Below are 15,090 nucleotides of genomic sequence, written 5' to 3'. Positions count from 1 at the left end.
ATTTGGTAACAGAGGTGAGAATTTTCTTGTCATGTAAAGGTGGTTTTTTTTGAAAAAGATAATTATAGCCTGAAAAATTTGGAGCACAAAAAGTAGTTTTTTGCTCTACTTCAAAGATGTATGCAAAAATGTCAAATTTTCATATAAAAACCACAATGAAATGCAAAGAGCAGGAATTTGGAGTCACAGAATTTAAATTCTATGGAAATTAGTTTTTCTCACCTATACATTTATAGGATTTGTCTGTATTGGTTTATGATAGCAACTTTTATGTAAACACTTTAAAAAAATTGCTACTTTGATAAAGAGCAATGGATACATGAATTTCTTTAAGAATAAGTGGTAACTCCCTCTTAAGGCTTTGTTGATGAAGGATGCTTTTCTTCCTTTACTAGAAACTTGGTGAACGCTGGACAGCAGTGTGTCGTTGGACCGAAGAACGCTGGAATAGGTTACAAGAAATCAATATACTGTGGCAGGAATTATTGGAAGAACAGGTATGAAACTGTTATCCATACTGAGCAGAGTAGCTGGTGAAAAGTAATCCATTTTTACTAATGGCATTAGAATAAAGTTGTCTTGTTTATTTTGCTTTGAAAGAAAAAATATACAAATAATTTTTTAAAAGATTTCTATCCATTTTGTAACTGATCATGCAGCTTATTCATAGAGATCATATTATATGGGTCTACTTTAATAACCCTTAATTTGACCTATGCTTCACCATTTAGAAATGCTACTTTCACAATTTGTTGGACAGTAATTTTTATTGCATTCATGCTGAGTAGTGTGTTTGACCTTGTGTCAACAGAAATATGGAGTTTGTGCTCAGTAAACAGTGAATAAATACATCCACTCAATACCCTGTCAACTTTAAATCCTAAGAATTTTTCTTAATTTTTAACCAGAGTAACTACTGAAATTAATGAGAAAATATTATTTAGTAACACCATTGATTTAATAGTTGAATACGATCATAATCTTTTCCACTAAGGGTTACTTTAGTAAATGAACCTTTTGGGCAAAGCTGCCACCTTAAATATTCAGCCAGAGTGGAGGCCCTTTGCTGCCCTTCATCCTTCCAGAAAAGCAGCCATCAAAACAGAATACAAATAAGCAAACACTTTCTCCCCAAATGCCAAACAGTTGTGGTTTAGAAAATAAGCAGATACTCTATTCCCACATCTCAGTGTCCATTTTGATTCTTTTAAATGCATTTCATTTCCACCCACAAAAAGCAACTGTATTCTTTTCAGAGGATAAAAAGAAGTGTATGATGTTTTGTGGTTTACTAAATATGGTGGCAAAGAGAACATCTTAAAAAGTAGATTGCAAAATTTGTTCCAATATAAAATGTTAATAACTACCCCTGCTCCCAATATTTAGTCAGAATATTCTTATTAAGAATCTCTTAATAGATCCCATCTGATTTCTGGGATATTACATTTCACTTACAAATACTTATATTTATTTGGATGCTTGTACTGAGGCCAAAGAGTCACATAGAATAGTTAAAATTTATTTGAGTAATGATGGCAGGAGACATTGATTGCTACAGAAAGTCATTTTGTTACTCTTCTACTAAGTAACATAATTTAAAATTCTGAAATCATTTTAACATGGTGATTAAAAAATATTTTAAAAATAGGGGGTGGCTAGTATTTTGGCCATCTGTATTATTTTAGGTATTACTTTTGAATGGCTTTCTGCTAGTGATCTGGAAGGGGAATCTTGTTAAAATGGAGAACTGGATCAACGTTGGTACTTAATATAATTTGCTTTTGCATGGAATGACACCAAATAAACTGAATCCCAACTAAAAAAATCATCTTTCTAGGGACAATCGTTCACTCCATTGTAGACTGAATTCCCAGTTGGTTGCCCATTGCTGGATTGTCAGAGCAATTGGAGCATAGCACCTGGAGCTGGTTCTTTTCCCTGCTCGATTCTCATGCGATTCCTCATGGTTTCTGTTGTTGCTTTGTTTTGCTTTTGTGGTTTTGAAAGAGTGAATGTATTTCTAGTGATTGTTTCCTAGCCTCTGTGTATTTGTCTGAGGCATGGCATCTGCTGTAGAATGTCTTTTTACCATCTCTTCACGTGTAAGTTTTCCTCATCCCTCAAGATCATGAAGCCAGCTAGAAACTCCTTCCTCTTCCCCCGCTATCCTGAAACTGGAAGTAATCTCTTCTTTGGAACTGCCATGACATTAAAAAGTATATATATATAGAATCTATCTATCTACATATATTATGAATAAATAAATAAATACATAAATAAATATTTACATATATCATAAATACAAAGTATTACTTATTTGTGGTGCCTGCACTTTCTTTTTTGTGCCATTGTTATTTATATGTTTATTTTTTCACTTTTACTACATTGAGAGCGGGATCTGTATTTGTCTTTTATTTTCTTAATCGTAATCTTTTTTTTTTTTCTTTTTGGTGGAATATGGTGACAAGGAAAACTTGCTAAATAAGCTGATAAATGAAACAATTAGAGGAAGAATTGATCCCACTGCAAACACAGAACTAAGATTTTTTTTCCCTGTCAATGTGTAGAAATGGGTTTCTGCAGTGGATGCTGCCTTTCGGGAGGAATGACCCCCGTGCAGCCCTGGTCTCTTCTACCCCTCCTTTACGTTGATCTCTCCACATTACTAAATATCTAATGTGGAAAAAAACATGCAGTGTTGGCCAGTGAAGCTGAAATATCTTTATATTGGCTTTGGACTACCCTCAGGCTTCCTTTAATCATAGTTACTACTGATCCTGGAGCATTAGTGTGGTGCTCATGGAAAAGCCACCGGTGATCTTAGACATTTAACTTGGCTTCTCTCTCTTTCCTCCCTAAAATGAGGGGCTGTGACAAGACAATTTCTGAGCTTTCTTCTGCCCCTAGAGAGTTATGGTGTGATTCTCCTGGACACTTAGTTGGATTTAGCCTTTTAGATCCACCTACCTCCCTGATTAGGTTCAGTTACCCAGTCGTGGGGTTAATGTCAGCTTAACCTGCTGCAAATCTGCAAAGGGTACTATCTTAAAGAAAGGTGTCTTTCTGGGCCATTCATATATCAGGCTTAGGCATTGAAGTCCTTCTTGCCCTTCACAGGGGTAAAGCCTCTAATAGCGTGAAAGAGATTTGGGAACGTTATTGACCTGAATCACCAATATCTATTTCTAACTTTTATTATTGCTTATAGTGCTTGTTGAAAGCCTGGCTCACTGAAAAAGAAGAGGCTTTAAATAAAGTCCAGACGAGCAACTTCAAAGACCAAAAGGAACTAAGTGTCAGCATTCGACGACTGGCTGTAAGTGATGTCATTGTTACCGTTTGTCTCGTAAGCCTGTGATAGTTTAGTGTTTTATATCAGTGGCTAATGCAATTTAGCAAATACAAATTATGACCCAACACTACAGTGCTGCCAGGTAATGATCTAGAACTGGGAGCCTTTTGTTTAAGCACTGGTAAACTACCTGGCAAATGAATTTTACTATGAAATGTACATGTTTACATTTCCTGACTGGGAAACAGGAATATAAAGTCCTGTTAAGAGAGGACTCATCTAATAAATATCTTGAATACTAGATTTTGAAGGAAGACATGGAAATGAAACGTCAAGCTTTGGATCAACTGAGTGAGATTGGCCAGGATGTGGGTCAATTACTTGATAATCCTAAGGCATCTAAAAAGATCAACAGTGACTCAGAGGAACTGACTCAGAGATGGGATTCTTTGGTCCAGAGACTAGAAGATTCCTCCAACCAGGTACCTTTTGCTTTGGATATCATGTGCCATTAAGTAGAAGTTAAATGTTCAGGTTAGTTTTACTTTTATGAAATAAAAAAATAGTAGGTAAACTAAAACATTAGTTCCTTCTACCTGGTTTATTATAAAATTGATAAATTGACATGTGAAAGTCTTCAGTTTTCCAAAGTAAATTTTAATATATCAAAAAACTTATTAATATCCAGTAATTTAGTGACCCTTAGTAACCGATAACATTTAGAGATGAAACCATTAAATGATCTTTAAATCTTAAGTAATATTATTAATTCAAAAAATATTTTAGTCATTTGATCAAAAACAAAATGGTTTCTATGTGAATGTTTGTAGCAGTATTATTTATAACGTCCTAAAATGGAAACATCCCAATGTCCTGTCAATAGATGGATGAATAAACAAAATGTGGTATATCCATACCATGGAATATTATTTGACAATTCAAACATTAATTACTGACACATGCTTCAACATGGATGAACCTTGGAAATACTATGCTAACTAGCTGCTGAACCATAACTTCAAAGGGAGAATTTTATGACATGTGAATTTTATCTCATTAAAGCTGTTATAAAGCATTAGAACTTTGATTTTTATTTCAGGTGACTCAGGCAGTAGCAAAGCTGGGAATGTCCCAAATTCCTCCGAAGGATCTTTTGGAGACTGTCCGCGTACGAGAACAAGTCACTACAAAACGGTCTAAGCAAGAACTGCCTCCTCCTCCCCCGCCAAAGAAGAGACAGGTCCCTGTGGATATCGAAGCTAAGAAAAAGTGAGAACAGATAGGCATTTTCCCAACCCAATATCACGTATAATGTGTTTTGTATTTGGTACTTATTTTGTACTAATTACTAATCCATTTGCAAATTTAGATACAATTATATGTTATGGCAATTCAGCTACTGAGCCACTCACTATCCCTGAGTCTTCTGAATATTCTACTTCACATTGGCTAAGCATCTAAATTGTCTCGGACGGTTGTATTTACCCGGTGTTCCATTTGGGAACCGTGTGATGGACCCTTCTTTCTTCCTTTCCCACCATTAACCTTGCCAGGATATGATTGTCCTTGAGTTCCTTTATTCTTTCTTTCGCTTACACAACTCCAACAATTTTGCTTGAGATAGACCTTATTCTTTGAGACTCTCCTTCCTTTTCTCACATTCAAGAATAATTCAAGGAAGTATTTCCATTTTAGCTTCCTTTTTTCTTCTTTTTCCCACTCATTCCTTTTTTGTGGGTTCTTTCATCCTTTGTTCATTCCTTTGTCAGATTCATTAATAATTCTTCATTTGGCTTAAAGATCTATCTTTGGCACGAAGTATCTTTTGATGTCATTGATTCAAAAGAAACTTAGGATCTTTAGAAGAGGAATAATTACAGCTGATATATATTGAGTATTTACTACTGTCAGACACTCTGTTAAACTGTGCTGCATCCCAGATGCTGTCCTTCACATGCACTGTGGCAGTTAATCCTCAAAACTACTCTTGACTGGTACTATTATTCTCTCCCTTTGGCAGTAGAGTCCCAGTGCTTGGGTAGATGGGCAATCATTTTGGGCCTGAATAACAACGATATGATTTCCCCAGTTTAGCTTTTGTGAGACACAGCAGAATTGCAAGTTTACCAGATGATTTTCATTTTGGTAGTAAGGCTGTGTTTTTGCTGCTGAACAGCATCTCCTTGCAGGACCGGTGTACCTCTGAAGGGCAAGGAGCAGCTTTCAGTGAAACCTTGGCTTTTGGAGCCAAGACAACATAGGATGATGCTTCTGATGTGAATATTACCAGAGATCTCTCATTTTCTGAGTGTTTATTTTCTGCTGGGTATATCTGGCAGTGTGTCTCTTCAAGGCTGACTGTGTACATTTGAAAACAGGGAAAGTTGTATAAGAGCAGGGTACATAAGTATAAAAATCCTACACATGATCATGTTCTATAGGGTACCTTCTGCTGCAAGAAACAGAATACCACACCAAAAGCGACTTAAATAGTGAGATTATTGATTATGTCACAGTACAAGGCAGTTTCAGCGGGCAGTGCAGCTCGGCATCCTGCCACTGTGACCTGCCGCTCTCAGCACCTTGGCCGTCACCCTGGGGCTTGTGTTCTCACGGTCCCCAGATGCTGCTGCGGCCCTGGACATAACATCATTGTATAACCTGCTTTATAGGCAGGAAGGGTGGGTTTTCCTAATTTGTTTTGTTTTTTTAATCAGGGAGAAAGCTCTTTCTTGTAAGATGTCAGCCAACTTCCCCGTGGTCTCACTGGCCAGGATTCAATCATTCGTCCATGCCCTGGGCGCATGGGAGGTTGAAACTGTTGAGCCTTATCAGTCTCTGTAATTGTGTTCTGGGGAACTCTGGCAGCAAGGAAGAAGTGTGGGGAAAGGGGTGTCTGTTGGGTGGGCAACCAGCTGTAAGTAGCACAGTCTTCTGGTCTGTGATTTGACTGATGTCAAAATTCCTTCAGTTAATTCCTGGGCACACAGAGAGGCCTGAGTACATTCCAGTTCATTGTAATAGAAGGTGATGAAATTTCCTTATTAGAAAGGTTATTTTTATGTCTAGCCAAAGCCTGCCCCCTCTGTGTCTGCCCATGTAGGCTAGTTGTGCTTTCTGGGCCGCATAGAGTTACACCATCCCATGTCAGTGTGGTACCTCTTCAGTACTTGAGGATAGGTTTCATATTCTCATTTCTATTGTCCTAAGTCCAGAGTATCTTTAACCATTCCTAGTGCGATGTGGTTTCCAGATGCTCTAATATCTTTTGTCTGCTCTAGAGACCACTATTAGCCTGTTTAAAATGGGCTGTCACAGCAGATGTGAGCCCTAAATAACTGCTTAGCACAGTTTCTAAAACATGCTCCAGGACTGGTGGTTTATTTCTCCTACTCTTCTCATGATGCTGCTGGTGGCTGTTTTCACCAGCTCAGGGTACAGGGGCTCAGATACCAGCACTCTCCGTCACGTGACCGGAGCCCCCTGCTGCTCTGGCACTCCCATCGCTCTTGCCCATACCAGGGCAGAAATGGCCTACAGTCTCCAAGGTCATTTTCAGTGTGTGATCTTCGGATGGCGCTCCTCTTCTCTCAAAGATCAAATCAGCATCTGTTAAGATGACGGGGGGAGTGTGCCACTGTTTGAGGGACACCTCGAGCCTTGCTTTTTTACCTAGAGTGTCACAAAATCCCCTTACCAGTTGCATGGAAAATTTATCTTGATGATAAAACGAGTATTTGTAATTCACTAGAAACACTAGAGTGAAGTTTCCCAAACGAATTGGCAATGACAACCCATGCCTGCCTTAAAGCACCTAAAAATACCCAAAAGTTGTTTTGAGAAGCCTGTGGGTAGAGTACTGGTTAAGAGGACAGACTGCCTCAGTTTGAATCCTGACTTTGCCCATTATGGTTTTGCGGCCTGGGGCAGTTACTTAAAAATCCTGTGAGCTCAATTCCTTCATAATGAAAAAGGATAATACTAGTATTAACTTCACAGGGCGGTTGTGAGACTTGCTTAGGTTAATAATATTCATAAAACACTCAGAAAAAGGCCTGGCATGTGGCTGGCAGTCAATGACTGTTCTCCTGTGTTCCTGTTCACTGTGGTTTTGACAGACTTTTCAACACCACTCAAGGCTGTGTCCTCTTTCCTTGCTTCCCATGGTTCCTGTCTTAGTTCTGGCTCCTGTTATTACCTATTACACAGCCTCTTCTCCAGTCTTGCCTCTTGTTAGTCTTTCTCCCCAGTGAGCACAGAGGAACAAACATCATTCAGTCCTGTGCCTTCAGCCCTTTGCTGGCTGCCAGGGGTCCTTTGGTCAAGCCCCAACTCCTTGATTTCTCCTGCAGGGCCCTCCAGGGACTGACCTGTGGCTTTCTGCCACGTTGTTAGTTGTCCCTCCCTGTCTTGTACCTACTATTCCAGCCACACTTAACTACCTGCAGTTTGCAAAGCTGGTTTCCCCTTTCTTTGTTCTCCCTTTGTTAGGGAAGCTCCTGGGCATGATGCTTTTGTTCTGCTCTAGGAAGCATCCCCTCCTTGGTCAGATTTGGGGCCATTCCTGTGAATTCTTGGGATTAGCACAAGCAGTTCTTCTGTTACTGCCTGGTGTTCCCATTGCCTTACTAGACTGGAAGCTCTGTGAGGGCTGGGGTTGTGTCTGATTTGCCTTCTTATCAAGAGCCCAGCCCAGTGCCTGGCATATTGTAAGCTCAAAATTTCATGTTGAATTAAAGAAGGCATTAGTGTTAGAAATGTCTGTACTGATTCTTTTCTGTTGTTATTTAACTATATCTGTTTTTCATTATCTACATGAGTTTATAAAATACAAGTGATTTCTTCTAAAGCTGAACATTTAAAAATTTTAATTATTTAAAAAATTGATTTATCAAGATTTTAAAGTTATTCCTCTCTTCATACTTTTAATTTTAAATGCATGATTTTATATTGTGTGGTTACTGTATTTCTGGGTTGCCTTTTAATTTTTTTTTTTGAGGTGTGTTTAAAAACACATGCCTGGGTGACTCGATTGTTCTCTTTCTTAAGCAAGTGAAACAGCAGAAGGAAATGAATGACAAGTAGTAACATCTGAATCTTAAATTAGGTTTGATGCTGTAAGTGCAGAGCTGTTGAACTGGATTTCGAAATCAAAGCCTGCCATTCAGGCCACAGAGATAAAAGAGTACAAGAAGATACAAGAGACTTCAGAAATGAGAAAGAAGTTGAAGGTAAAACATAAAACAAAAGTATCCTAGTGAATAAAATATTTCACAGGATAGATTTGCTGTTGGCATAAAGAGGTGATGGGATCCAAAAGCTTCCTGTAAAATAAATGTAGCCATAAGATAGCTTTTAGGACATTGTAGTAAATTTTGAATCTATTCAAGCTGGCTGGCATCACATCCTCATGTAGCGGAGGCGTTCTCCCTTCTTCCTTGGTCACAGGAAGGAGCCCTCTAATGTGATTCAGTTTTTATTATTATCTTCCAGCTTGACTTGATCTATCCCAACCTGGTATCTACTAATTTATGACTTTGTATATGCCAAAGATGTTTTGCTTTCTGAATACAATAAGCTATTTCGATTCTCAAAATATCTTCAATATATTGTCTTTAAAAAAAAGACATGTCAAAAAATACTATTAAGATATATGGTATTTTAGCACCTTTGTACCATATGTGTGTTACTGTAAATCGCCACAGGCGATCATAGTGATGTATGCTGTGGTATTCATTAAGTCCCTCTACATTCTTTCGCAAAGTATTTGGACACCTAGAGTAAGTCTGTACTGTCATCTACATCAGCAGTGAAGTGCATCTGTGAAGAGTTTGGAAACATTTACAAAACAAGATTTGTGTCAATATCAGTGATGCAGTTTACAAAGCTGTAGTTACTATGGGATTGAGAGGGAACCCGAATTGCAGTTGTCTCTATACACTGGTGAAGTCCAGAGCGTGAAGCATCACTGCCCTGGAACTTGAAGAAGCTTGCTTGGAGCTGGGCGGAAAGGGTACACTGGCCAGAGGGTGCTCCTGAGCAGAGGGACAGAGGTGGGCAAGTGTGGAATTGTGATCCTTGGACCAAATTTTTAATTTCATTTAGTGCCAGGTGTGTGTATAAAAGAAGAGAGTGAAGGTTTGGGGTCAGACCCTGGCTGACTTAGAATTTTCTTTGAAAAGTTGAGACTGATTTCTGCTTTATCATTCTACTATAACTGCTCTTGTTTAGAGGTCACTATTGAATGTTGGTTTCCAGATACAAAGGATGCATCTTTTTTCATCAGACCTGCTCTCTCCGCAGCATTTGCCACTGTTTACCCATCTCATCTTCTTACAGCCCTTGGCTTCTGTGACCATTCATTTTACAATATAAACCTGATCAGGCAGCTTCCATGCTTGCAATTAACTAATGGCTTCCCATTGCTCTGGGATAAGATGTAGCTGCCTTAGTGCCCCAGCAGATAAGGGCTTTCCAGACGGCACTTCCCCACCTTGAAGTGCCTTGGCACTTCCCATCCCCTGGGCTCCAGCTCCCCAAGTCCTGCTGTGGTCTCATGTCATCGCCTTTACCACATGTTCCTGTCCATGCTCAGTTGGCCCTTAGTAAGCCTTTGTGTTGTGTGGCCAAAATGCTCTCTACTCTGTAAGGCGCCTTTAGCTTAATTAGGGAGAGTAAAGTGATTCATTTTTTGGTTCCCTATTGCTTTCACCATACGTTTGTGAGAACTCTTACTATGTTGATGTCATTATTTGTTTATATGCCTGCTTGCAGTGCTTAGAAAGTGAGGCTAAATTTCCGTTGACTCCTGCATTTTCAGCACTCAGTAAAGCTGCTGGCTGACTGAAGGAGGGAAGGGTGACTGTGGGCGGGGGGAACGTGAACGATTGTTAACTTAGAAGCACCACAATTAGAGCCTTGTGCGCACGGAGTTGGGAGAGCCTGGAATGAGGGCTATGTTCCATCAATTTCATATGCTTCTTACAGTTCTGAAAGACCAAAAGATCATATTAATGATCATTTAACAAAAAGGCATGTGTGCAGTTTTCAAAGACATTAAAGTGTTAAAGAATTTCGAAGTTACAGTGAATTCTATGGAACAAGTCCCACAAATAGTGCTAAGTTAAATTTACCCTATGATCTAGGAACAATTTTACTTCCAGAAATTCTTCCTATAATACAATGTAATAGTTGAGGGGATAAAAATAACAAAATGTATGTTTATGTAAGGTATAATTAGCAATTCCTATGTTTTTCCTTTCATATGTATAAGTTAATTTATTTTATTGTTTTAGACAAGTGGTAATAGATGCCATAGGGTTAGAAAAAAATTGTAAAATAAAGAAAATTTAACTATTATTGTAGGGTGTAATTTTTCTTGCAAATTGAGGAAAGATCAGTTTAATTTTGTTTTAGTGAAGGAATACCTTGTTCCAAATGACTCACTACCTGGGTGGAGAAGCCTTAGTTCCATTTATGATTACTATAAGAAAATAGTAGAAAAATCAGTTTATATAAAACAGGTGATAATTTTTCTGCAGTTTGATGGTGACTTTTTACATTGGTGCTTAGTTTAACAAAAGTAAATGGTGTTTCTTAGAATCTTATTATTTCTTGATCTTTGAGTAGAAAAATGGTTATTTTACTTAGTCACATTGAAGTTTGTGCAGCTCCAAATAGGATAACTTAATTTATTTGATAGATATATTTATGTATTTGGTACACATGTAACTTATGTGTGTAGAAGTTAGAAGTGGGATTTTTCTCCAACTGCCTGGTTAAGATATATGGGCTATGTAGTTTTTGATTGTGCTATTATGGATACCAATTGAGTAATTAATAAATAATTATTGGTGGGGATTGAGGACTGGGAGAAATTTCAAATACTGATTCACATGTACACATGAGTATTTGTGTGTCTGTGTCCATGACTCTTGCTCAGTGCTTTCTTACTAATTCTAGAGAGATTTTGTCTTCCTGGTCCCTGAGTTAGAGGGACATTGAGAATATCAAACCATAGAGAAATCAATATTTAAAGTAAAAGCCACTTCTCAAACTAAAAGAAAAAAATGGTTTAGTTTGGGTACTAAGGCATCATTATTTAAAAGTTATATATGAATTATGCTTGTGGTGATCGTTTGCAATACACTTAACGTAACACCAGCAAATAATACTGCGACTCAGAATATTTCAATCTGTTTTTCTTGTTAATTGATTTTTGTTCAGTGATCTGTCATAGCACATTGGGTTCATTTGACTTAAACTGTTATTTTAATGGTATGGCTTATACTGAAGCTGTAGATGTGAATAGATATCCTGAATCTCAAATGCTAATTTAGTTTATTGCCTCTTGATAGGAACTTGGGATTACAAGGTGCAATGTTTTTCTTATAAGAGGAACCAAGACTTTATATTGTTTGTTAGAATTTACCTTTTAAAATTTAATATTCTCTGGAGTTTTGTATAGTAGTCTGAAATTGCATAGTTTTGTCTTATGGTATATTCTTTGGTAAACTTTGACTATAACAACTCGAGAGAATAGAGAGGGACATTAAACTTGAAAACTTAAAATAGCATCAACATTATGTTGAGAAGAAAGGTTGCAGTGCTCTTATACTGGGACTCTATTTCCAGGGATTAGAAAAAGAACAGGCAGAAAAAAGCCCCAGACTGGATGAATTAAACCAAACTGGACAAATCCTTTTGGAGCAAATGGGAAAAGGTGAGACCTTTGATTTTTCTTATATGTTTTTTTAGGTGGTAGCTTGAATAATATTTACAGTTTGACAAATCAAATATATATTTTAACACTCTAACCCTCTTTGCTAGAAAAGTGGTTTTCAAATTTTTCGTTTTTGGCAGGAGAATCTTTTCTCAAATGAATTCTTATGCTGAAGCTGATTATATAAAGCAGATAGAAGCAAAGTTGTTCTGCTTTTGTGTAGGGTCTGGGATCCTAAAACATAGCTCAGCAGAACAGTTAAAATCCACTTGTGTAGAAGATTCTATAATCTTTTCCTTTGGGGTTATATATTAGGAATATTTTTGGAGCCAGGTGGCAAAAGAAAATTTTACTGCAATAGCTTTGAGGAAATGAAATTACATTAAGATAAATTCATTAAGGGTTTTGATTTCTAGTCACTTGCAGTGCATTATATTCATTTACTACAGGTGTTTTTTAATAGATAAATTTGATAAGGTATTACTTGTATTTGAAATTTTTACCTGAATCAAGGAACTTTTCTTTGTTTTTTGTTTTGCCATAGAAACAGTGACTCAGAGGAGTGTAGAGAAGTGTAACTGAGTGTTAATATTTTTATTGTGCAGTTTTACATATGATTCTGTCTTTGATCTACTTTGAAAGACATATCTTGAAAGCCCTATTCCTTATTACTATGATTATAATGTCTGTTGCAATTCTTGACCAAAGCCACAGACACCCCAATCAGAGTTAGGAATATTAGTTTGACAAGATTATTATTGTTATTTTTCACAGTTTTTTTTAAAGTATAACTTACATTGAAATATACAACTATGCTGTTTTGACACCTTCACACACTTACCAATATATAGAACATTCCTATTAATCCAGAAAATTCCCTGCTGTCCCTCTGGATCTAGTCATCCCCCCCGACACTTAGAAAACCACATTTTAAAAAACACAGGTGATTTTTGCCTCTGCCTTTTAAAAAATATGTCAGTTTGCATATTGAGGATATGCAGATATATACACAAAAACATCTATGTGTCCAAAAAAAGTCCATTTATTTAGAAAGCATGCAAATATGCCACTGCTAATCCACAGACATTAGTGTGGCTTAATTTCTTTTCTTGTTTTTTTTTTTAAGAAAAGATAAATAGAATGTACTTATGAAAAAACAGTGTTTTCATTCAAAATCCACCCTAGCTCAGTGTCTTAGTTACTGGGTGAGGGCACCCCATTTGGAGATTTCTCTTTCAAGTTTGTACTTGCAGGGACCCACAGACACAGAGAGACCATAGTTTCTCTTGAGGTGCAGATTCTTTCTACAATTATAGTAAATTGTGTGTTGAATGCATGTCAATTACAATTGTAGATTCTTCACCTCTGCCTCAGCTCTGTAGCTTGAGAACCAGGCTTTATCTGGTGTGAATGGAGTGCTTTTAGGAGCCCGTGTGCTGAATTTGCCCTCCTTTCTGTGTCAGCGTTGAATCAGTGTGGTGGGATTGGGGCGCTGGGGTTGACGTAGGGGACAAGTTGGTGACAGGTGGTAGAGCGAGCAAGCAGGGAATTGAGCAATGGGAGGCCTCAAGGCTCCGTATCTCAAAAAGAGGCGACAAAATCATCAGATGTCAGTAATAAACATAATGTAGCTGGGTTTCTTTCTCATGTGTTTCTAACGTAGGTAATCTCATGGCTGCGCTGATGGTTTGGTATTTGCTCGCCCACGTGCAGCACGCCCCCTTGGCTGGCTGACGCTCCCTGGGCCTGGCTGCCGGCTCAGCATTCCTGTACTCGCAAGGGTGCTCCTAGCTCCGCGGGCGCCTGCCACTCATTTTACAACTCCTGTGACACTGCGGTTTGGTCACTACAGACTTGAGCTCCCTCCTTGTTTTTCTAGCCAGCTATATATTTTTTATTTTTTATTTTTAATGCAGAAGGTCTACCTTTGGATGTCAGAGCCCCTGGTAGTGCAGGCAGGTCATTTTCTTTCCCTGGCTCAGAATGGAGGCTGGCAGAGCAGTACAAATGGGAAGGATGGAAACACTTTCTGTACAAAAAGGCAGGGGCTGGAGCTCCACTGATGTGCCTCCACTGTTACGGTGACCATACTACGGCCAACTGCTCTTTCAAGCTCCCCCTCTCCCACTTTGGTCAAGGAATTAAACAGAGTTATTTTTTAAGGGCATGATTTAAATTGTTTGTTTTGTTAAAAGAGACTTAAGGAAGTGATCACTCATTATAGGTGACATAGCCTTAGGATTTTGAATAGATTAGAACCTTGTTAACAAATTCAAAACAAGCTTTGTAATAATACATGAAGTATCTGCTTATTTTTCATGTCTGCGTAGAAGGTATTCCAACTGAAGAAATGAAAAATATTCTGGAGAAGGTATTATCAGAATGGAAGGATGTGTCTCAGCATTTGGAAGATCTGGCAAGAAAGATCCAGCTACAGGAAGATATAAATGCTTACTTTAAACAGCTTGATGATCTTGAAAAGACCATACAAACTAAGGAGGAGTGGGTAAAATGTACCCCCCTTTCAGAGTCTCCCCAGCAGTCCTTGCTGAGTTTGAAGGACTCCTGTCAGGTAAGGGGACAACCCTTCCAAACCTGAAAGAATCCTGTGTACGGTCCTGTATTTAAAGAAGATGTTACTTGTATCATGAACTTTAGGTTAATTCTGCTCTGATTAGCTTTCTGTGAAGCGTTTCATCTTCAGCAAGTTCTGTGACTATTTTTTTCTCTTCCATAGCGGGAACTGACAGACCTCCTAGGCCTCCACCCCAGAATTGAAACGGTGCGTGCAAGCTGTTCAGCCCTGAAGTCTTTACCTTCTGCTCCAGATTTTGTCCAGCAAGGCTTTGATAGCTTTCTGGGCCGCTACCAAGCTGTGCGACAGCATTTAGAGGATCGTCAGCAACAGCTAGAGAATGGTAAATCGTGTTCTGATTTTTCTTAATCAATGATCTCATCTCCTCTCATGGTTTGCCTTAATTTAAAAATTACTCCCAATATTTACACCTTTAGCACACTTGCTTGTTTTGTACCAGCCTCACTTTCTTTTCCTCTGCGCCTGCTACTCGTCCCGGTC

General features: G+C 38.2%; 1 protein-coding gene across 12 annotated transcripts in view; it reads left to right on the top strand.

Annotated features, from left to right (window-relative positions):
• Nucleotides 1-15,090, top strand: part of UTRN (utrophin) — a 483,718-nt gene that overhangs the window by 142,673 nt on the left and 325,955 nt on the right. For all 12 annotated transcript variants that reach the window (XM_036906868.2, XM_036906866.2, XM_057489131.1 and 9 more), the window contains 8 exons: nt 396-497; nt 3,209-3,316; nt 3,595-3,774; nt 4,392-4,561; nt 8,400-8,523; nt 11,927-12,014; nt 14,345-14,586; nt 14,752-14,932. In XM_036906868.2, coding sequence (XP_036762763.2) covers nt 396-497; nt 3,209-3,316; nt 3,595-3,774; nt 4,392-4,561; nt 8,400-8,523; nt 11,927-12,014; nt 14,345-14,586; nt 14,752-14,932 — 1,195 coding nt within the window. The remainder of the gene's footprint in view (nt 1-395; nt 498-3,208; nt 3,317-3,594; nt 3,775-4,391; nt 4,562-8,399; nt 8,524-11,926; nt 12,015-14,344; nt 14,587-14,751; nt 14,933-15,090) is intronic.

The sequence above is a fragment of the Manis pentadactyla genome, chromosome 12 (genome assembly GCF_030020395.1).
Source record: "Manis pentadactyla isolate mManPen7 chromosome 12, mManPen7.hap1, whole genome shotgun sequence".
Classification (NCBI taxonomy): domain Eukaryota; kingdom Metazoa; phylum Chordata; class Mammalia; order Pholidota; family Manidae; genus Manis; species Manis pentadactyla.
This window is presented reverse-complemented; position numbering and strand designations above follow the sequence as displayed.